Below are 20,867 nucleotides of genomic sequence, written 5' to 3'. Positions count from 1 at the left end.
GGTCACCCCCTCCCTCCCTCCTTGTCCCTTTTGGATTCAAGAGAAGCCAAGGGGTGAATTAGGGCTGTTCTCAAAGAGGGAGGGGGAGGGAGGAGGGGGAGGGGGCCCTGGGGGCTGCAGCGGAGCAAAGGTCTTGGGTGCTTCCTGAGAGTCTTCTTCGGGCCAAGCCTCCCTGCTGATGTCTGAAGCATCCCTCTCAGCCGGGGTGGCCTCCTTCCAGCTTGCCAGATGCTCGCAATACTGCCTGTACCTGAACTTGGCTTTCGGTAGGCAGGAAGCAAAGGGATCGCAGCCTGAGTAAAATCAAGCCAAAATTGGGCAATGTAAGGACAGAGGTTTACCAAAGGGACCCCATGACTACTGCCACCTGAGAAAATACCTTCATTCAGAGAGGCGAGAGGAAATCACCTAGATAAAGGTTCTGCTTCTTTGCCCTACTGGCTGTGTATGACTTCCTTTTTGTCTGCAATAAAGAAGCCAATCTAGCCAACTTACCTCTGAGAGTCTATTGTCAAGTAAGCCTTTCCTTGAATAAGAAGCCTCTGCAGGCCAGAACTTACTGCAAACCTCTGGTGTGAAGCCAGACAACTCAAGGTAGAGAAGGGCAGCTTGAAACAAGGACAGCTCCCTGCGCATCTCACGGCCCCCCCGAGACTAATCGACTCAGGGACAGAAAAGCCTCGCTGCCTTTTAAACCCTTGGTGTCAATGGCTCCCTCTCTCTACTGCACCTGGTCACCATTTGGGGCATTTATTCTGTCCATTTAGAAGTTATCAGGCCATTTTTACTGTGGTTACTTAGTATATGAAACAGTCTCCATGCCGGCTCCAGGGCTACCTTTTCACCAAGTCAAATGGAAAACACCAAGTGAAGGCCCTTCCCAGCAACGGCCTTTTCTCCTGATAGTCTTCATACACCAAACAGAGAAATTTTGTAAGTTATTTGGCTCCACTGCTATTCCACGGGAAACAGAGACGAGTATGACGGCGCTAAAGGAACAGGCCTTCCCTCCTCCTGCGGCCTCCAAGGCTTCCCCTTCTCCTCCCGAATCAAAGGGAACATGACCTCCTGCAACCGTTCCGCCATTCCTTTCTGGCTACTCTCAAGACCAGCACAGCATCCCTCTTGCTTCCAGGGTGCTTTACCTCCTTCCTTGTCGAGGAGAACATGCGGGACACTCCCACCAACAAGCTGGCAGGAGTGCTTGCTGGCCCAAGGGTGGGGGTGGGGGTGGGGTGGCAGATGGGAATGGGCAAGGAGGGCAGCATCGGGGCTTCTGCTGGGGGCGAGTAAGGGGGAGCTGACAGAAAGGTAAATGCTGAACCTTCCCTCGCCTCAGTTCCTTAGGCTTCAACTACATCATAAGGCAGACCCCTAGAATAAAAGTCCACTGCACTCACCCTCCATGCCCAGCCTTGCCATATTGCTCTTATATTCCATAAATTTCACACAAGATTTTCTCCTAGCAAACATTCTTGGACACGCCTGCAGCTTGCAATTCCCTGCAGCCTGGAGGAAAAACACCCACAAAAACAGACAGGCGATTTTTTTTTTTTTTTTTGGGGGGGGGGGGGGGAGGCACCAAAAACAACAAAAAAGAATTAAAAAAATCAAGAGAAACAGCTCAACAAACCAGTTTCCTGCCTCTTTTCATGTGGAAAGCAAGAGAAGGAGAAAGATCTGCCCATCTTTTTCTGGCCAGGCAAGACCCCCTAAATCCCCCTGGGCCAGGACTGGCTACTTCCACAGGGAAGATGCCCATGCTGAGAGAACGGGAGGGAGAGGGATTCCTTCCAGACTGCCCTCCACCCTCACCCCTACCCCCCGCTTCCCTTTATTGCAGCACTTTCATCCCTGCCACTGTGGGGCTCAATCCTGGCACAATCAGCCATCACTGAGGTGGAGATCACCGCTCGTCTCCATGGCAGACCCCATCGCCTGTTCACGGGGCTTCAGGCAACCAACCCTTGCTGCACCCAGCAACTCCAAAAGCCCCAGAGCCATGCTACCCTCTCCCTCTGCTATCCTCCTCCAAAAGCCCCAGAACCATGCTACCCTCAGCCTCTGCCTAGGTCTTCCTTGTCCCACTCAGTCAAGGATCCAGGAGCCACACCTGGGGATGCGAGGGGCAGGAGGGGGGAATTAGTGACTCTGCACTGGAGGGTCAGAGGCACTTACAGATTCTGGGAACACCTGGCTGTGCTCAAGGAGGCCCCCTCCTTTCTTGTCTTGATGGTTACTAGCATCCCCCAGCTGCTCTACCATCAGGTGTCTCAGGACCAGTGAGCCTGTGGCCGGACAGAAGAAGCGAGTCAGTCCTGGCTGGGAAGTCTTCTAGTTACATTCAGATAGTTCTAAGGTTAGAATGGAAACAGGCAAACCTCCTGAGACGATCTTGGGCTGGCGGCCTAGGCTTCTTCCTGAATCTTTGTCTTTCATGGGGATCTAAAGAAAAGAGGGGGTGGAAAGGGAAGGAGGGAGAGACTGCAGCAAAGGCCAGTGGGAAAAATCCCAGGAGAACAAGTCAGAAGGGTTTGCCTCCTGTCTCTTTAATTCTACCTCTCCAGTATTTCACCAATTGACTCTGAGTGATTCGCAGCCCCCAAACAAAGCAAGTACACAATTGCTACCGCACAGCTTGGGTCTTGCTCACCTTAGCTTCAGATCGGTCAAAACTGGGCGCCTTCTGCACAATAAAGGGGTCTGCCAATTTTTCCTTGGTCTCCAGCAGCTCCCTTCCTCTTTTGCTCTCCTGAGTCACACTTTCCTCATTTTGTAGCAACAGATGCAGAGCGGGCACTGGGTGTTTCCTTGTCCTGAGGAGGCTGTCATCCGTGTTCCTTTGTTGGCCTAAAGAACTACAGCAGAGTACAATCTCAGCTCCCCTCCTTCCCAAATGTTCCCAGAAAAACCCAGTTAACAGGAACACAGGTCGTTTTTTTCTCCATGGACCAAAGATGCACCTGACTTTCTCTTAGAGTTTGGAGCAAGATGGAAAGGGCACAGTCCATTTTCTACAAGAGATGCCGCCTTAGGCCACTTCCTCAATCTAACTAGAATTCTTGTTGGATAAAAGGATTAGCGCTTGGGTGTCCCGTCAAAAGTAGCATTTTAAAATGTTTAATTTAAACCTTCAAAAGGGAAACCTTCCTCTTTTTTTTTATACTCAGTTTTTTATCCTGTTATATATGCTTTTTTTCATATTCAGATAAGTATGACTCTTATTTTTAATACTATTTTTATTAAAGTAATACATTTCTTCCTTTAAACTGGTTATCAACATAATGGAAAGACTGTACCATGATTTCATGTGATAACAATTTAATTAGTTGTTTAAAAATGAGATGTAGTACTGTACTGTAACTAAGAGAGAGAGGCTGGTCCAAAGCCACCCAGCCAGCTTTCATGCCTAAGGAGGGACTAGACCTCATCATCTCCTGGTTTCATGCCAGTACCTGAATCACAACACCGAACTTTTTGCACTGGTATTAAATAGTTTTTAAAAAAATAAAGGTTGCTTTTTAGAACTGACCTTGATTGGTTAGACTTTTGATTCCGCCTTAGATGACGAAAGTAGGGCTGACCCCCTGTAGGAACTCTATTTGACTTTTTTCTTTTCTGCAAAAAGAGATCACTCAAATACAAAAGCAAAAAAAAAAATATCCCAAGCACACCTGAATCCCATCCAGAGCTCTGCATGTACCTCCCCCAATGCCCAAATCAATCGCCCTCGAGTCAGAAGATCCTGGTATCAAGGAATCAACTGAGATTCTGCCATTCTACTCAGGGTTTTCAAATCTCCTTTGTCAAGGCGCTTCTGGAAGGAGGACCTCTTCCCTATACCTCCGGAAGCCCCAATCTCTGCCTTTACCAGCAGTCCCAAAAAGCTTCCAAGCTTCAGTCCAGACCAGGAAAGTCCTCACCTGCTAGATTCCTCTCCTTCAGGCAAGGGGTAAAATAATGGGCGAGGACCAGTCAATCAAGCAAACAAAAAGCGCGCACACACACACCGCAGGTGCAACTCACAGTCCCTTGATGATCCTTGAGAGAGAGGAGACTTTCCAAAGCAAGGTCCTTCACACATATTCCTTGTGGAGGCGCCTTTCTAAGAAAAAAAAAAAAGAAGACCCACTTGATTTCTTATACAGCGATCCTACACCAGTTTAAAAGAGAAGTATTGCAATACTGAACAAAAAACAACCTCTCTTCCTCCTTAGAGAGAAGTGGGAGGCAAAGAGGAGCAGAAAAGTTACTAGGCTGCCTTAATTAAAGCTCCCATGTGAAGGTTCGGCCCTTCACTTGCAAGCACCTCTCTTTCCCGTAAGAACACAGGTCTCCCCAAATACAAAATTACATTACAAAATGTTTTACATTACAGAATGAATCAGATATGCAGTGGCCAAGACGAGCAAGCAGAGGGAAATCCTGCAGAGCAGAGCCGTTGTTCACATCCATCCCCAAATGCAAGACTACCAAATTACATTTATGGCATCACTTACTCTCTCCTGTTAGGATTCTCAGTCTGTAGGAATCTGGGTCGCATGTCTGGAACCCACCGGATAACCGTGCTTCCACAGGCTGCCTGGGAACCCAGTCTTTGCACCCCAAATTTGGCGAGGTCTGTCGCCTGCATCTAACACGTCCATGCGAAAAGGAACGACTCTTTACTACTTGGCAAAAGAAGAGCTGAAGACCACAACAGGAACAAATGCTGGATTGTTCAAGGGTTAACAGTTCAAGTTCAGCTGTAGTTCCAGAAGGCATCCAGGATATTCTGCCTTGGTTGCTCTCTGGGCTAACTGGCTAGCTGAGTGCCTCAAGAGACTGTTTCTCAACAGTGAAAATGAGGTTTTACTACTCGTCTACTTTGTTTCATTATTTAGAAGATTTCTGAGACAATAAGCTCTTCATTACACACAGCTATAAACTCATGAGGAAAACCTTTCTTTGCAACATGTATTCCTTGCTCAATTACAATAACTGGGACTGGCAACTCCACCTCTAAATGATGTAGTCGTAAAGCACATCATCACGTGGCTGTGCCAACCTAAAATAACAGTTGTGTGGCAGTTCCAGCTGTTGTTATTAAGTGAATCCCGCCCAGTTGCAGAAGCCCCAATCAAGAATGCAGAAGGGCAAAATGTGTATCAAAACGCAATAATGCAGGCAAACCCTGCACACAGCCTGGAGTTTAATCCTGACGGGGCTCAAGGTTGAATCCACCTTCCATCCTTCTGAGGTCAGTAAAATGAGGACCCAGGTGGTTGGGAGAAATAGGCTGACATTGTAAATTGCCCAGAGAGTGCTATAAAGCACTATGGGATGGTTCTATTGATATCAACCCTCACCTCAATGAACAGGACTCACTGAGGGGCCACAATTGGCAGAGTTTCCTCTAATTTCATTGCAGGACATAGAGCCTTTAGCCACATTACTGAACACAGAATACAAGAAACTTGAAGCAGTTGGGCATTGAATATAGTCTGGGTGGAGCCTCCTTCAAGGCCCAAGAAAACACTTCTACATATTCCTCCCCTTGCTTCCCCCTTCCAAACAATCCATTGAATTCACTCACCTTCTCAGGTTGCTTCAAGGAGGTGAAACTTATTGGTGGGAAGTGGAGAGACTGAGATTCCATTCTGGAATTCAGACCTGGGAAAGGATTCCTTTCTGAACTGAAATGCACACAGAGGGAGGCACACAATGGAGGCCATGCAGAAGGCACAGAGCCTGTACAAGAATTCTGCCTTGCTTCTGCATAGTTGCAGACATGTGCAGAAACAGCCTGTCCTGTTCCATTGACTAGATGGGTGCTGTGAAAGAAAATCTTGCATAGGCGGGGGGGGGGGGGGGGGGGGAGGAGGCTTTCTTACAGAATGCTGCTCTATGCCTATCATCCCACAGACACAGACACAGACATGTAGAGGAAATCCAAATTTGCTGACCTCAATACTGATATGGGGGGTATCCAATCATCATTCAGAATACAATTTGAAAAGCAATTTCTAGCTCCTTTGCTCCTGGAAATTGTCTTGGAGCTGGAATCAAAACCTCCCACACATTTAACCCGTTCTCTCCGAGGATAATGGAGGGGAAGGTCAACAATCTTCAGGGTTGGCAGTTTGTCTGAAACAAGGAGAAAGCAAAGAAAACTTTGAGATATATATATATAAAAAAATGGGGGTTTTCTTTCATGCACATCTACTGTCAGCATAACAACAATGAATCCAACACCATATTTGCTTATTGATATAATATTAGAGGAAAGAGATTTCCATTTCATTCTTAATTTTTTCCAGTCACATATCTTAAAGTATATTAAAAGATGATGTTAAGAACACATTTTCTCTTATGAGTATCCATCTTAAAAAAAACTGCCCAAAATGTTTGAAATACAGATTGACCACTACCCAAATGAAAATTAATATCTGTTAATAATCTGCTTGCTTAAATTAAAACTTTTTGGAATGGTTTTTAGTCAGCACCGGCTATGAAACCTAGTTCACTACTATGGCCAGAGATAGATTTACGAGAATAACAATGATCCCACAGCTTGTCAGCAAGTTCCAAGCAGGTTATTCAAACAAATTTGCCTAAGTGTATTGCTGGACCTGTGGAAAAAATGCCAGCCACATCACCCACAGGTACATTTTTGCTTACTCCAGTCCTCCTTTTATATAGCTCTTTCTTACTCCATGGCCAGGAACGGAAACAACTGTCAAGTTTCCGAAAGATGCCCTAATTAATTCATGAGCCATGATCCAAACTTCAAAGGAAATATAGTGATTTATTTGGAGCACCATTCCGGCAATACCTGGATGCAGTCAGGACTGACCCCACGTAGATTTACATTCCCCTATGACCCTGTCTCTCGCCTCCCCCCTGGCCATGTCATAAATCACATTCTCCAATTAACCACTTTGGCTGGCTGTGAAACCTAACACCCTCCTTCTGACTGGGATCAAAAAAATGTATGGAATTCACTTCAGTTCTCCCTCCCTCCTGGTCATGGCAACTTGAAAGCTTTGCAAGTTGACAACAACTGCCTACCAGTCAGTTTAAGTGGCCTGGCATCTAATTTCTACAGAGCGCTTCTTACCTTCAGATGCTGGGATATCTCTTCCAGGTATGACTACGTTCTTCAGAAAAATGTGAGGATGCCCACTTTCAATTCTCCGCATAGACTCCCAGCAGGGTGGATGCTGACAAGCGATCATATTGCAAATGGTTTCATCCCACTGACCACCGATATTGATTGTACCCATTGCTGTCAGCAACTTTCTGCAAGGTGATGCAAGGAAGAAAACAAAGTGAAACAACTGCTCCAAAGTGGTGGATTACGAGATTAGTGTTCAGAAATTCCCCCATCCTTCTGAAAACCACCATAGTTGGTCTTCCCTTCTGAATATAATCCAGTGTTGAGGCCGACTCCTCACAAAGTTCATTTTGTGCTTTGGGGATGCTCAGGGACTATCTCTTTCTGCGAGGCAGCAAAAAGGGGGGTTATGTTTGGACCTCTTGGGTGACTCTTGTGGTGAGTTGCCTTTTTAACCTGTGATGGGAAGGGCAGCACCAGGATACAAAGAGAGGAGGAAGCTTCTCAGAGCCTGACCTCACACGTCTGTGGGTGTAAAACTAGGTAGAGGCAGGTGTAGGGTCTCCTGCTTGGGCAGGGGGTTGGGCTAGATGATCTGCAAGGTCCCTTCCAACTCTGTTAATCTGTTAAATCCCCTTCCACTTTAGCTTTTTGGAAGCAGCATCCTTTATAAATGCCAATTATCATAATTATTACTGTTATGCCCATGGTCCCAGTGGAGGACCAGTCGTGGTGAAAGCTTCAGACTACAAACCGGGAGGACTGACTTATTCTTTCGCCTCGGGGACAAAGCCAGCCTGGGGATCTTGGGCCAGCCAAGTCTCTCTCAGCCTCAGGAAGGCGGCAATGGCAACTAATTCCGAAAAACGTGGCCAAGAAACCGCAGGGAGGTTTCCGAGCTCGGGACTCGACTGAAGAAAATACGGAGTTCGAGGAGGCCTGGGGGAAACGCCTAGCCCGCTCCGGCGCTTCTCCTGAACCAGGCCACGTCCGGACACCCTCCGAAACAGTCAAAGCGGCCCCTCTCCCGGCGTGAGGCCTCGGCTAGGCCGGCCCGCCCTCCGCGCCGACCCTCCGCCGAGAAGCCCGGGTCGGGCTGGCGAAGGGGCCCCTTTCCGCGACGCCCTCCCGCCCGCGGAGAAGGGGCGCTCCGCCATCCCACCTGCCTGAGGTAAAGTAGGCGCCGTCGCTAGGCAACGAGAAGCTGCCCTCATTTCCCTGGGTGCACCGCGCCGGAAGGCGGGTACCGGATATGGGCGGAGAGAGCGACGCCGAGCGCTTCGATGGCCCCGCAAATGGCCCCGCCCATCCGGTTCCTTTCCTCCTGCAAAGCCATTGTGGGGGCCGCGGAAGCCAAGCCAGCCCCGCAAATGGCTCCTCCCTCCCTCCCTCCCTCCGGAAGGCTTCCCTTGGGGCGTGTCCGGCGGGCGCGGTGCATGCTGGGCGAGGGGGGCGCCGACCACTGCTCTGGCTCCGCGCGCCTTTCGAGCTCCCCGGCGGTGATCGCCCCCCGCGCCTCTTCCCGGGCGGAGCTGCCTTCGGGGGCGGCAGGGCGGGGGCAGCCAGGCCACCGGCGCTGCGGGGCGGAGGCTTCCCTCCCTCCCTCCCTCCCTCCAGGATGGCTGAGCGGCCGGAGGACCTGAACCTGCCCAACGCGGTCATCACGCGGATCATCAAGGAGGCGGTGAGCGCGCGCGGGGCTCCTTCCCTCTGCCCGGCCCTGAGGCCGGTGGGGGGGATTCCGGGCTGGGCCGACGCGCTTCCCCCGGCGCAGCGCCTTTCAGCCGACCCGCTTCTCGCCCCTCAGCTCCCCGACGGAGTGAACGTCTCGAAGGAAGCGCGGAGTGCCATCTCCCGGGCGGCCAGCGTCTTCGTCCTCTACGCCACCTCGTGGTGAGTCGGCGGCCGCACCGGCTCTCCTCTCGGAGTCCTCGGGGCTCCCCTCGCCCGCCTCCCTCCTCCCGGGGGAGAACCGTCGCGCGTGCTTGTTGTGCGGCGAGAGGGAGGAAAGTGCCGCTTTAGCTTTAAGGGGATCGCTTCTTCGCAAAAAGTGGATGTTGGTCACCTGTCTGTTTTGTGCAGAGACGATCATCGAAATGGATAGGCTGAAACTCTGGGATCTGCCAAGCTCGGCTTGTCTGATTTCCCTTCACCTGGTTCAGGGGTCAGCAACCTGCGGCTCCGGAGCCACATGCGGCTCTTTGGGCCCTCTGCTGTGGCTCCCACCACTGGCTGGCCCCGCCCCTCGCCCTCCCCTCCCCGTCACTCCTCTCCTGGCCTGAGAAGGTAAGGGTGGGGGGTGGGGCGGAGAAGCGGCCAGGGCAGAGGCAGAGAGATACAGAGGGAGGGAGGGGAGACAGAGGGAGGCATGTCAAAAGGATTTTGTGGGTCCTGGTGTTTTTTAACAACTGGTTCTCTGTCCTAATGACCAGCTGGGTAGGCGTGGCTAGGGGTGGTCATGTGACTGGTGAAAGTGAGTGACATCGAGTTGGCCACGCCCACCCAGGTTTGGTGGCTCCTGGTGTTTTCTTTTCTGTGGGAAACCGGTCCAAATGACTGAGTGCTTAAGGTTGCAGACCCCGATCTAGTTTACCAAAACATAAATGGAAAACTTTCACGTATAATGGGGGATGTTCGTTTGCTTTTACCTTTTTAAATTAGTGCCAATAACTTTGCAAGGAAGGGGAAGAGAAAGACACTGAATGCCGGAGATGTTATTTCTGCTATGGAAGAGATGGAATTCCAGCGATTCGTTGGGCCCCTAAAGGAATCCTTGGAAGGTAAGTGCACCTGGTTGCCTTTTGATGTGCTCCCTTCAGCCTTCAGTCCTCTCCTCCCTTCCCTTCATTGGCTTCTTTTAAAACTAAAACTTTAGTTGTTTGCCAAAGGCCAGTGCAACATTCCAAACACACTTGCCATTTTTTCTTTAAAAATTCATTCAACTGAAACAAAATTAGGAAAGGTAATACCAATATATGACTTGGTATCAAAAGCAAAGAACCAGATTAAACTTTTCCTGCCGCAATTATCCCACTCGAAAGTTTGCTGCCGCATCCCGGCAGCTTTATTGCTGGAATACTGACACCACCGTTTTGAGATACGCTATTTTCCCTTAAGAAAATGATTGTTGTGAAATGGGTTAGAAATAAAGGATTCAGCACTGAATGACTTGCTCTTTAGACTGATTTTCCCCACAAGGGATCCACTCATAGTTCTTCAGGGATAGTGGTGAGCTCCGCAGAGCCACACCTCCACAGAAGCTGCAGCAAGGCATAATATTTTTGCCCCATCCCCTAAGAATGGCTCTCATGCTGTGCTCTTCTTTGCATCACTTTGACTCAGTGGCATACTGAGCAGCAGGCACAGCACCGTCAGTCTCCTGCTTTTGGCATAGGACGGTTGGTTTAACGCTGTGTGTCTTGGTGTTGATCTTCTAGCTTACAGGAATGAGCAGAAGGGCAAAAAGGGAGTGTCAGAACTCAAGAAAAAAGACAGAGAGAAGAAGGAAGATGCTGAGGACCCTGACAAGAATCGGGAAGAAGAAGAAAATGAGGAGGAGGGAGAGAGGATGATGGAGGACGAGGAGGAGGAGGAGGAAGCGCAGCAGCAAAATGAGGAGGAGGAGGTGGAAGAGCAGCAGCCAAATGAAGAGGAAGAAGGGGAGAGCTGAGTTGTAGTGGGGGGGGGGCAGTGAGGGGAGAAAGCCAGTGGAAGGAAACACAACCGTCTCCTTTTGTGCTGAAAATGGCTCTGCGGGTTCTGGGGGCACCTCAGGGAAACTCCTTCTTGCCTTCTCCCCCCAGTTGGAAATAATGACTTACGTGGCATCTGGGGCTTCTTTCTGGGCATGCGAACGCTGCTTGAAAGGGGCACCACTTATCTTTCCTTGTGGTGCTGGGGATGCTCTGATTTTGGCTTAAAAAGACTTTCTCCACACCCTCAATGTGTTTTCTTCAGTGCTTATTGAACGGAGTTTAATTAAAAGTCGTATTTGCAAAACTTTTCACTCTTGACTGATTTATGCTCTGCTGAGCAGGAGGAATTTTATTTCTGCCTATTTCGTTCTGTAACAAAATGGGCAGTGAAAGAAGAGTTGTTCTGGATTGCTCCTGTTCCATTCGTGCAACAAAAAGGACAAGAGGTTAGAAAATCTTGCCTTGATGACTTCTGGATGTTTCCTCCCATCGGCAAATCTCTTCAGTCTGTCCTTCCTGCTGGGGTTGCATTTCTAGTCTCCACTCCCAATTGTGGAGCAAAATATCCTTAAGCTAGAAAACGCACTTGCAGCTAAAAAGCAAGGCCTGAGGCACAATTTATATCCGCAATGTTGTCAAGAGGCAAAAAAGTCAAAAAGCCCATTGCCATCTTGAGAACCAGCAAAAAACAGTTGCTGGGGTCTTGGGGGGGGGGGGACACCATTCCAAATGCTTCTGCAGATCGTCGCCATTTGATTCTGGAGAATTCCATGAGCCAAATTCACATCCATCTCTCCTCTGGCCCAGGAACCTCCTTGGCTCCCAAAAGTAAGATTCACCCCTCCCTCCCACACACAAGAGTTTGTGGGCTCTGCCAGTGGAAGTAGTAGTATTGGGTGTCCCTAAGACTAGTGGGGCCATCACCAATCCAGCTGTCCCTTCTGGGCACTGAGTTTCTGGCTGTTCTGGCTGTAGAACTGGGAGAACCAGCGCCGGTGCCTCAGGATGGCGGCATCTTCCTTCACCAGCAGCGGCTTGGAGAGGAACCTCTTGTTATTCCAGATCATAACGTCCCGCTCAAACTGGTTCAGGAGGAATAGTGGAAGACAAATGATCAGGAGGTAGCAAAAGAACAAAACCCTCAGCTTAAATGCATGAAACAATATAAGAAAATCCAAAAAAAAAAAAAAGTAAGATACCCGCTGTGTTTATGTTCAATCCTCGGGCAAGGAGTGGGTGGCTTCAATGTGTCACCACAGAGGCTGCAAATTTGCTGTTGCTTTTTTAAGCCATTTCACCCATTTTATTTACTGAGTTAAGCAGGCAGTGCCTCAGTCTCACAAGGTATCTGCAACAACTTGGGGCGGGGGGGGCACTTCCACGTTCTGCAAACAATTCAGTCTACATTTCTACTCTAAAATGCAGCCCTAGTAACATGGATGTGTTTGGTCTCTGCTCTGCAAAGGGAGGTTGGAAGCTCAAGAATTTCTGGGATGCAGTTACCTAGACCCTTGTCAGCACCCCTTCCCACTCACCCCCCCGTCCTTCACTCAGCCCTGAAGGGCCAGGAGGTCCCACAGACTGAGTTCGCCCCCAGGACTACCACCTGCACCTCCTCTCACCTGGACCTGCTCGGCCCATAGGATCAGCTTGGCAATGAAGGAGGGTACGTTGCGTGGGAAGTAGATCTGGTGGACGACGTGCTGCAAAAGTGGCTCTAGAGGGGTGACGGTCTGAATGATCAGCCCCTTGCCCAGGAACGCCTGACTCAGGGCCATCATAACCAACCCAGGACCAATCTGAACAGAGAAGACACAACCAAACCGTTTTTCCCTCCAAACCAGACAGAGATTAAGCAAACAACCCAACAAACCAAAAGTGATTATGATGTACGGCTTGCCTTGCCTTTCTCACTCTCTTTGGGAGAGGCAACCAATTCAGCATCACATTAACCGATGCAGTCCTTGGCTTGGGACAAACACTGCCCTCTCGCTGGACGGAGAGGATCTCGTACCTGCCTGGCCGAAACATGCAGATCTAGGAAGGCGATGGGCTTGCCAAAGAGCAGCACGTGGTGGGTCAGAAGCATGACTGAACAGTGTCCGTTGGGCTCCGGCTCAGGCTGCCACTCTGCCTGGGAAGCAAGCACTGCACTGACTGGAAATGCCCCTGCTGCTTTGGCACCAAAGCCCCCGCCGGCCCTGCTTAGAAACAGCCCAAATGGCCATTCCCTCCCCTCCTTTCTTTCCAGCAGGAGGAAACGGACGCTTTGGAGCCAGAAAGAGACCAAGATAAACTCCTCCTCCCCGCCATACGTGTTGCAAGCAGTCTAGGGTGGGGGGCTGCCAAGAGGAGCTTTTTCATTCCTGCGACCTCTGTTGACAACTGAAGGCAATGCAGAATCTCTTCCAGTAGGACAGGGAAGGGGGGTCTCCGTGCCTGCCCTGCTTCGCTTAGTAGCTGAGGCTTTTTGCATGTGTTTAATGTTGGCCTTCCAAACATATGGACGTATGCAGCTTTACCCAATCCTCCCTTGTTGCTTCACGTTTAAATTGGAGTGCAGCCTCCGTGACTTTCACAGAGGAAACTGGCCCACAGGGATTTGGGAGCACTTGCCGGTTACCTTACCTCCCAGGTGTGCCTGAAAAATGCCCAGCGGTGGTTGTCTGTGAAGCGCAGGTCATTTCCACTTATGACCGAGGGATTATGGAGAAAGGAAAGGTGGGCTACATCGGCAGCATTCTCTGGAATTTCCTACCCGGGAGAGAAAAGAAACATTCAAAGCAGAAGCACGCCTTTCCCCAAGTACCAAGAGAGGCACTCAGACTGCAAAGCAATGGACATTACTAGCTGAGAATCAAGTGACAAGGCCCATTTGCACCCAGCTGTTCTTTCCAGTCAGCTGCTATGTTAAGGCCATCAAAGGCGGAAGTCCAGCTAACTTCCAAACCCCACAACTGCCTCTCTGCATTCCGCCACTTCTCCCATTCCGCCCCATCCTGAATCCCCAATACCCGGGTTCGGTTTGAAAAGGCACCGCCACTGGCCTTCCCTCAGCGGTGCAAACTACCTCAATGTGCACGCTGACAAAGTGCTCCGTTCCAGCCCGGAAGACCCAGTTGGGCGATGATGCCTCTTCCTGCTCGGCGACTTGCCATGCTGGGCTCGTGCCATCACAGTGATACCACACCATGATCATGTTGTTCATTTCACACGATGGCCAAACTTTGGTAGTTGCAAATTCAGGCACTGGAAGATATGGAGCACGAGAAGGTAAGTAGACAAGGAGGGCCAGTTTAGGGACTTGCTATCCCAGGAGTGTCAGTTTTCCCATGATCTCTGCCACTGGCGGCTCTAGCAGAGCGCAGCACAGGCTCTCTCGCGGCAGAGGCTCCGTCGACCAGTCCAGCCAAACGAAGCCAGGAACGCACGGTGTGGCTATCGGCGACAAACCCTCTTGTCGGCTCGAGCTGAGCTCCAAGAGGCTCTGGTCGAGGGAAGGGCTGGCGCTCTTAGAAAAGGTGGCCCTGCCTTCTGCCAGTCACCGAAGGGATCCCCTCACCGCCCCTAATTTCTGCAGAGAAAGGCTCAGCAGCTGAGTTGGAGCCGCCCCTCTCCAGCCACGGGGGCGGGGTGGGGGGCGGTTCCAAGTAATCAACATTAACCTGTAAACTATGTATTCCCTGTTGCCGCCCCCACGACAGGAGGGAGGGGGACAATGGGGAGATGGAGGGGAAAATGCCTGCTCGGGAAGCCTCCCGGCTCTCCTGTTTAGAAGAAGAGGGAGAGTCTCCCACCGACGCTGCCTGGGGCATAGAGTCTCAGGGGGGCTCTCAACACAGACCCCCAAGGAAGCCTCTGAGCAAGCTCCCGCTGGTCGGCGAAGCGACTCCGCTTGGCATTTCAGCACCTTGGAGGTGGGGTAGCCCGGTCGGAAAGTTTTCCGTACTCGGGGGTGCTGGAACACCGCCTGATGACAGGAAGGGCTTCCCAGGGACCCGCGGCCAGCTCGGTCCTGCTGCTGAGAACTCAGAAAGGCCAAATGGGGTGGGGGTGGGGGGTGCCAGAAATTTGGAGGTCTGTCACAAGCTATATTTCTAGGAAGGAATTTGGAGGGAAAAAAATTCATTGGTTCCCCTGTTGTTAGGCAGGGCTCACCTGAGGTCTTGGACAACTTTTCCCCTGGAGAGTCAAAATGAGAACCTGGTTGCTGCCTGCCCCCCCTTCCCCCCTCCCGCAGCAGACAAAGGCCCTCCGTGATGCTCAGGGAAACTTGGTTACAACACCATGGCCGCTAAGCCAGTCACCTCCAGTCGGGCCTAAACTCCCTTGGGCTTTCCCTTAGCCCAAACAGGAAAGGCCTCCCTGTCACCTTTTTTGGCATATGGGATCTTGACGCAGCTCCCGTCCTTCCCAGAGAAAATCCAGCCGTGGAAGGGACACTCGATGCAGTTGCCCACCACATGGCCACCGATTGCAAGGTTGGCCCCGAGGTGTGGGCAGTAAGCGTCCAGAACGTAGACTTCCCCATCCAAACCTCGAAACACAGCAAACTGTTCCCCTGGGCATATGAAGAGAATGATAAAAGTAAGCTTTTCTTTCTTTGCTAGGAAGAGCACAGCATCTATTCCATAAGGCGAGTCAGGATCACGCCCGCTTTACTAACCACTGAGATGGGCCTGCACATCCTTTACAAGGTGCCTGTGTGCCGTAGTCCATTGGGTGGGAGGCTGTTTCCTCTGAGAAGCTCACAGGCAAATTGGAAAGGCGTTTGCTGCTGGTGCATGGAAGGGCACTTTAGACAGCCAAGCAGCGGCTCTCCAGAGTCTCAAGGGGGACTGGAGGGAGAGAGGAACCTTCTCTTCACCTGACCCAGGGCCAGTTTTGACTGCAGAGTGTGAAACTGAGTCTTGCAAGGCCAGAAATGGACTTTTCACACTCGTTTAGGAACATGAACAGACCTCCCAACTCCTTCACGGAGATAAAAAATAAGATGGCATGACTCCCTTATCAGAAGGGAGTCCCAATTCCTGCAGAAAAGGTTGGTGATGCCCCCTGCCCAGACAGGAGTTGAGACTGCCAGGTGTATCGCACAGAGCAATTCTTCTGCAACCATCGCCCTCTAGATGTGTGGACTGAGTCCCAGAAGCCTCTGAAATTCTGGCAGTGGGTCCGCTTGGGGAGTTGCCATGCTCTTGACAAAGAGCAAGATTCTCAGAGAGAGTCTGGCTGAAGACTCTCTCTGAGAATCTTGCTCTTTGTCAAGAGCAAGAGCAAGTAAGCGGCGGAGGCAGTCTGTGAGGCTGGCAACCCGATACAAAGTGGGAAAAGGACAACAGTTCCAGGACATTTAGCCCAGGTTGCCCTACCTAAGGAAACAGGTACTACTCTAGGGCCCAATATCAGCCCAAATGCAACAACAGGAATAAGTGGAGAGGCCCTTTGCTCTTTTCTGCTTCCAACCGGCTTTTCTTGCTCTGCTCCTTGGGGGAAAGAATGAGAGAGAGACACACAAGAGGTTGCTACGCCAGTTTGGTGTCCTGGTGAAGGTGCTGGCCTAGAAGCCACTGAGAGGCCTGCCTTAGGCAGGAGAGCTGGCTGGGTGACTTTGGGCCAGCCACTCTCTCCTGGCCCAACTCCGCTCACAGGGCTGTTGTGGGCAACACAGGAGGGGGAAGAAGAACTGGTGTATTCACCAACTTGAGTTGTATATGAAAAAGAACCAAGGGCAGAGTAGAAAAATCACACTGAGAACCTGTCAGCCGTCCCCTCGCCTCTCTCTTCTTTTTTACCAATCAGAGGGAGTGAAGGATCAAAAATTCTAAGTATTGTTGGCAAATATGGCTGATTAATTTCCAGAATCACATGAATTCTACCAACTGGCCTTGTCTGAGTTCTAAAGCATCTTTAGTAACACCAGCAGAAGAACAATGTTGGTTTCTGCCACAAACTGTACTGTAGTTTGTGTGGTACATCTGATAGCACATAAAGCCATTAATCAGAAAACATAACAGATTTCTGGATGAGTTTGGTGTGGTAAAAGAAAAAACCTGCAGGCAAATTTGAGCTATTCCAGAGATACCGTATTTTTCGGAATATAAGACGCATCTTCCCCCCCCCCCAAAAAGGGTGAAAATCTGGGTGCGTCTTATACTCCAAATGTAGCCCTGCCCAGCTTCTCAAACGGAGGTGTCAGAGGCTGAAAAAAGCTTCAGAAATGAAACTTCAGAAAAGAAGCCCCAAACAGAGCTTCAGAGGCTTTTTTTCTGAAGCTCTGTTTCAGAGGCAGGAAAGAAAGTTTTTTCTGAAATGGAATTTCAGAAGTGTCAGAGGCAGGAAAAAAAAAGCAAAAACAAAAACACAAGGCACAGAGCTCACAACCAAGGAACCTGTTGCTAAAATTCACCTCTGGGAACAGCTGCCAATCAGCTTTTATTTTCCTCCCCAAAAACTAAGGTGTGTCTTATATTCCAGTGCATCTTATATTCTGAAAAATACGGTATTCATCATGGTGCAGGAATGGAATCTTTTTTAATACACTTCAAAATGTGCTTGCATTGTGTCATGGGAAGGGAGGACTAGTTTGGTCAAGTGCTGGAAACCAGGAGATCGTGAGTTCTAGTCCTGCAGCCTTAGCCATGGAAGCCAGCTGGGTGACCATGAGCCCATCACTCTCTCAGCCAGCCTATCTCAAGGTGTGGCTGCTGTGGGAGGAAAGAGTATTAGGTATGTTTGCTGCCTTGAATTATTTACAAAGGCATGATATAAACAAACAAACAATTAAATAGCTAGCCTTTCTTATTCATCTAATGTGTAGGATAAGCTGTTATTTAAAGGAAGTAAATTAAAATATTATCATATCTCTGAGAGTGCCCAGTGCCAAGAGGAATGGCATTAACCAGGTGTTTTATGAAGAAGTACATCAAGGTACATGCCCCAGGCAAAAGAGACTTTCCCTTTCTTTGAAGGGCAAGTTAAAGCGAGTTAAAGACGTATTAGTAGGTGATTAAACATTTAAACTGGCTTGAACTGGCTCAACCTCCCCTCATCTAGAAGCTTCTTCTCTGTCACATGCTATATCCTCAGCCTTGGAAATATATTTGGGGTGTTTGGAATTCTTAGCTCATATAACTTATAGGTAGTCCTTGGACCTTACGGCCACAATTGAGCCCAAAATTTCTTTTGTTAAGCGAGACACTTTATCCCATTTTATGACCTCCTTTGCTACAATTGTTAAGTGACTCTCACTTCCCCATTGACTTTGCTTATCAGAAGATCGCAAAAGGTGATCACATGGCCCGGGGGCACTGCAACGATCATAAGTATGAACCAGTTGCCAAGCATCTGAATTTTGATTATGCGCCCAAGGGATGCTTCAGAGGTTGTAACTATGGAAAACAATCATGTCACTTTTTTCAGTGCTGTTGTAACTTTGATTGGTCACTAAATGAACTGTTGTAAACCAAGGACTGCTTGTAGCCTGAGGCGAAGGGCATGGTCACCTTTATGAAATATACAAAATAACTGGACTGCCTGCACTACAAAAAGGGAGAGCACTTTTAAAAAGTGTGTTTGTGTCACATTTATGGGAGCACCTGTGGACACAGCCCCAGTTAGGTAAGTGCATGTACAAAACACGCTGATAAGGAACTACCCAGAGTTTGATCTTAGATAAAAGATCTAACTTTTTTATTTTATTTTATTTATTTATTTATTATTTAAATTTGTATACCGCCCTTCTCCCGAAGGACTCAGGGTGGTGCACAGCCAAATTAAAATACATACAATACAAAATTTAAAATAATTTAAAACAGAATTAAATCCAATTGGCTTCCCGAAATATTTAAAACCCATTACCCTTAAAATAACCCTTTTAAAACCCTTTTTGAATGAACGTATGCAAACTGTGGTTACTATTAACTTGGCCTTGGGAAAGCATCCCTTCTTGTGTAAACTGAAGCTCTTCCAGCATAATCCCTTGTACTGAGCCAACCCCAATTGGGCATATTCCGTCCCCACCGGGGGGCCACCCTCAATTAAAATGATGATGAAGAACCAGGATGGGGACGAGAAACTCTTTGGGTGTTAAGTGAATTTTGTTGTATGGGTATACTGTGTATACACCTACAATGACAATAAAGTTATTTATTATTATTATTTAAAACTCCATCTAGGTCACTCATTCAATGGCGCAACCACCTAAGCATTGATGCCCAGGGAGCCATGCACTCTGAGTCCAAGAGCTGCCGCCAAGAGGCTGAAAAATAAAAGCTCAAGCAGAAAATCAGATTTATTTTTCCAAATCCACAGGACACTACTTGCAGGAAGGAACAAGTGAGGTTTCTCAGTTCATCAGCTATGCCCAATTTATTATTATTTTGGCTTGTTGCACACAGTCAGATGTTCAGGCTGGATTTGTTCACCTATTGGCTCTTTCCCAAGAGTATTATTAGGTGGCAAGCATACTGAATCTCCCTGCCTTCTATCCCCCGCCTCCACAAAAAAACATCAATAACTGTGTGGGACAAGTTGGGCGGAGAGAGCCCAGTGGCCAGTCCATCCCCTGCCAACTTCTTTCCCAGCTCCCGGTCTCTAGACCGGCATTCAAACACCAAAGGGACTCTCCGCTAGAGACCTACCCGCGTTTCTGGAGTCCCCCTCTTGTTTAAAAAGCCAAGCCGATCCAAGGCAGGAAGGGGGACAGGGCAAAGAAAGGGGGGGGGGCCGGCGGATGAGTTTCCCATTAAGGGGTGTAGCTCCCCAATCCTCGGAACTACCCTAGTCGGACTATCGGGAGTTCTGCATCTGCTCCGCTATCCCCCACTGACTTCCTTCCCACGTTTCAGCTGAGCGGGAAAGGGTTTCCCCTGCCATTTGGCCTCCTCGAGGGGCGCTTGTTCCACCGCAGTCCGGACCTCGCCTGCCCCCCTCCCTCCGCCGTTCCTCATGGAGCGCCTTCGGAGCGCAGAGCCACTCACCCAGCGCAGCCACGTTGCGCACCTCCCCGCGGGCAAGCTCGGCTGAGCCCAAGAGCCGGAACCAGCCATTGGGGTAGGAGGGCAGCAGCTGGCCGGCACGTCGGTTCTTGCGCATCCGGCCGGCGCTCTGCGCGCGGGTCCAGCCGGGCTCAGTCAGGAAGCCCACCTGGTCCAGCGAGCGAATCAGTCGCTTGGGTCGCAGCAGCAGCCACGTTACGCTGCCGCCGGCCGCAGCCACCAGCAGCAGGAGCGGCAGCAGCAGCAGCAGCAGCAAAAGGGGCGGCGGCGGCGGCAGGAGGAGAGCGGCGGCGGCTACAATGGCCACTAGGAGCACGACGAGCCGCATCCTGAAGTGTCCCGACTGCAGCGCGTCCTCGCGCCTCTTATAGGTCCGGCCGGGGTGGGGGCGGCCCGTCTCCCCGGCTCGGCCTCCTCGGTTGTCCCTCCAGCGCGAACCTGCTACCCGTAAGGAGTCGGCGGCTAAACGCGCCGGTGGAACTCTCTGCCACTGGCGGCTCTAGCAGAGCGCAGCACAGGCTCTCTCGCGGCAGGGGCTCCGTCGACCAGTCCAGCCAAACGAAGCCAGGAACGCACGGTGTGGCTATCGGCGACAAACCCTCTTGTCGGCTCGAGCTGAGCTCCAAGAGGCTCTGGTCGAGGGAAGGGCTGGCGCTCTTAGAAAAGGTGGCCCTGCCTTCTGCCAGTCACCGAAGGGATCCCCTCACCGCCCCTAATTTCTGCAGAGAAAGGCTCAGCAGCTGAGTTGGAGCCGCCCCTCTCCAGCCACGGGGGCGGGGTGGGGGGCGGTTCCAAGTAATCAACATTAACCTGTAAACTATGTATTCCCTATTGCCGCCCCCACGACAGGAGGGAGGGGGACAATGGGGAGATAGAGGGGAAAATGCCTGCTCGGGAAGCCTCCCGGCTCTCCTGTTTAGAAGAAGAGGGAGAGTCTCCCACCGACGCTGCCTGGGGCATAGAGTCTCAGGGGGGCTCTCAACACAGACCCCCAAGGAAGCCTCTGAGCAAGCTCCTCCTGGTCGGCGAAGCGACTCCGCTTGGCATTTCAGCACCTTGGAGGTGGGGTAGCCCGGTCGG

General features: G+C 50.4%; 3 protein-coding genes across 18 annotated transcripts in view; 1 reads left to right on the top strand and 2 right to left on the bottom strand.

Moving 5' to 3' along the window:
* RGS3 (regulator of G protein signaling 3) overlaps positions 1-9,343 on the bottom strand; it is a 66,514-nt gene extending 57,171 nt beyond the window's left edge. For 5 of the 15 annotated variants that reach the window (XM_087879657.1, XM_060683899.2, XM_060683902.2 and 2 more), the window contains exons 1-11: positions 8,259-8,344; positions 7,100-7,281; positions 5,946-6,126; positions 5,576-5,675; positions 4,500-4,633; positions 4,027-4,105; positions 3,533-3,618; positions 2,654-2,858; positions 2,382-2,445; positions 2,179-2,288; positions 1,401-1,509 (exon numbers count right to left, since the gene is read on the bottom strand). In XM_087879657.1, the coding sequence (XP_087735783.1) occupies positions 1,401-1,509; positions 2,179-2,288; positions 2,382-2,445; positions 2,654-2,858; positions 3,533-3,618; positions 4,027-4,105; positions 4,500-4,633; positions 5,576-5,675; positions 5,946-6,126; positions 7,100-7,265 (1,234 nt within the window). In that variant the 5' untranslated portion in view covers positions 7,266-7,281; positions 8,259-8,344. Of the gene's footprint in view, positions 1-1,400; positions 1,510-2,178; positions 2,289-2,381; positions 2,446-2,653; positions 2,859-3,532; positions 3,619-4,026; positions 4,106-4,499; positions 4,634-5,575; positions 5,676-5,945; positions 6,127-7,099; positions 7,282-7,850; positions 8,345-9,161 lie in introns of those variants that run through there. The other 10 variants (XM_060683900.2, XM_087879659.1, XM_087879661.1 and 7 more) reach the window with 8 other exon arrangements.
* On the top strand, positions 8,409-11,095 carry POLE3 (DNA polymerase epsilon 3, accessory subunit). Its single transcript, XM_034436320.3, has 4 exons — positions 8,409-8,780; positions 8,904-8,989; positions 9,758-9,876; positions 10,534-11,095. Exons 1-4 carry the CDS (start codon positions 8,715-8,717, stop codon positions 10,764-10,766), a joined length of 504 nt encoding a protein of 167 aa, XP_034292211.2. The 5' UTR covers positions 8,409-8,714; the 3' UTR covers positions 10,767-11,095.
* A 1-nt stretch (position 11,096) lies between these two features.
* LOC117676660 (cholesterol 7-desaturase nvd-like) lies at positions 11,097-20,567 on the bottom strand. 2 transcript variants are annotated; one of them, XM_087879678.1, is made up of 7 exons: positions 19,770-20,567; positions 15,164-15,352; positions 13,862-14,040; positions 13,420-13,545; positions 12,806-12,925; positions 12,414-12,590; positions 11,097-11,873 (listed from the first exon to the last, which is right to left on the bottom strand). In XM_087879678.1, the coding sequence occupies exons 1-7, from the start codon at positions 20,113-20,115 to the stop codon at positions 11,712-11,714; spliced, it is 1,299 nt and encodes a 432-aa protein (XP_087735804.1). In that variant the 5' UTR covers positions 20,116-20,567; the 3' UTR covers positions 11,097-11,711. The 2 variants fall into 2 exon arrangements, with proteins under 2 accessions (XP_087735804.1, XP_087735806.1); XM_087879680.1 differs by lacking the exon at positions 12,806-12,925 and having other exon boundaries at positions 19,770-20,556.
* Between the last annotated feature and the right edge of the window lie 300 nt (positions 20,568-20,867).

This window comes from Pantherophis guttatus, chromosome 16, assembly GCF_059756535.1.
Source record: "Pantherophis guttatus breed Tessera chromosome 16, ASM5975653v1, whole genome shotgun sequence".
NCBI classification, from domain to species: domain Eukaryota; kingdom Metazoa; phylum Chordata; class Lepidosauria; order Squamata; family Colubridae; genus Pantherophis; species Pantherophis guttatus.
This window is presented reverse-complemented; position numbering and strand designations above follow the sequence as displayed.

Bases quoted from the DNA above. Each gene is read 5' to 3' on its own strand.
- POLE3 (XM_034436320.3), top strand. From the start codon at position 8,715: ATGGCTGAGCGGCCGGAGGACCTGAACCTGCCCAACGCGGTCATCACG. The intron at 8,990-9,757 runs GTGAGTCGGCGG...TTTTTAAATTAG, and splicing joins GTCCTCTACGCCACCTCGTG to TGCCAATAACTTTGCAAGGA. The intron at 9,877-10,533 runs GTAAGTGCACCT...TTGATCTTCTAG, and splicing joins CCTAAAGGAATCCTTGGAAG to CTTACAGGAATGAGCAGAAG.
- LOC117676660 (XM_087879678.1), bottom strand. From the start codon at position 20,115: ATGCGGCTCGTCGTGCTCCTAGTGGCCATTGTAGCCGCCGCCGCTCTC. The intron at 15,353-19,769 runs GTGAGTGGCTCT...TCATATGCCCAG, and splicing joins GCGCAACGTGGCTGCGCTGG to GGGAACAGTTTGCTGTGTTT. The intron at 12,926-13,419 runs GTAAGGTAACCG...CTTGCTTCCCAG, and splicing joins TTTTCAGGCACACCTGGGAG to GCAGAGTGGCAGCCTGAGCC.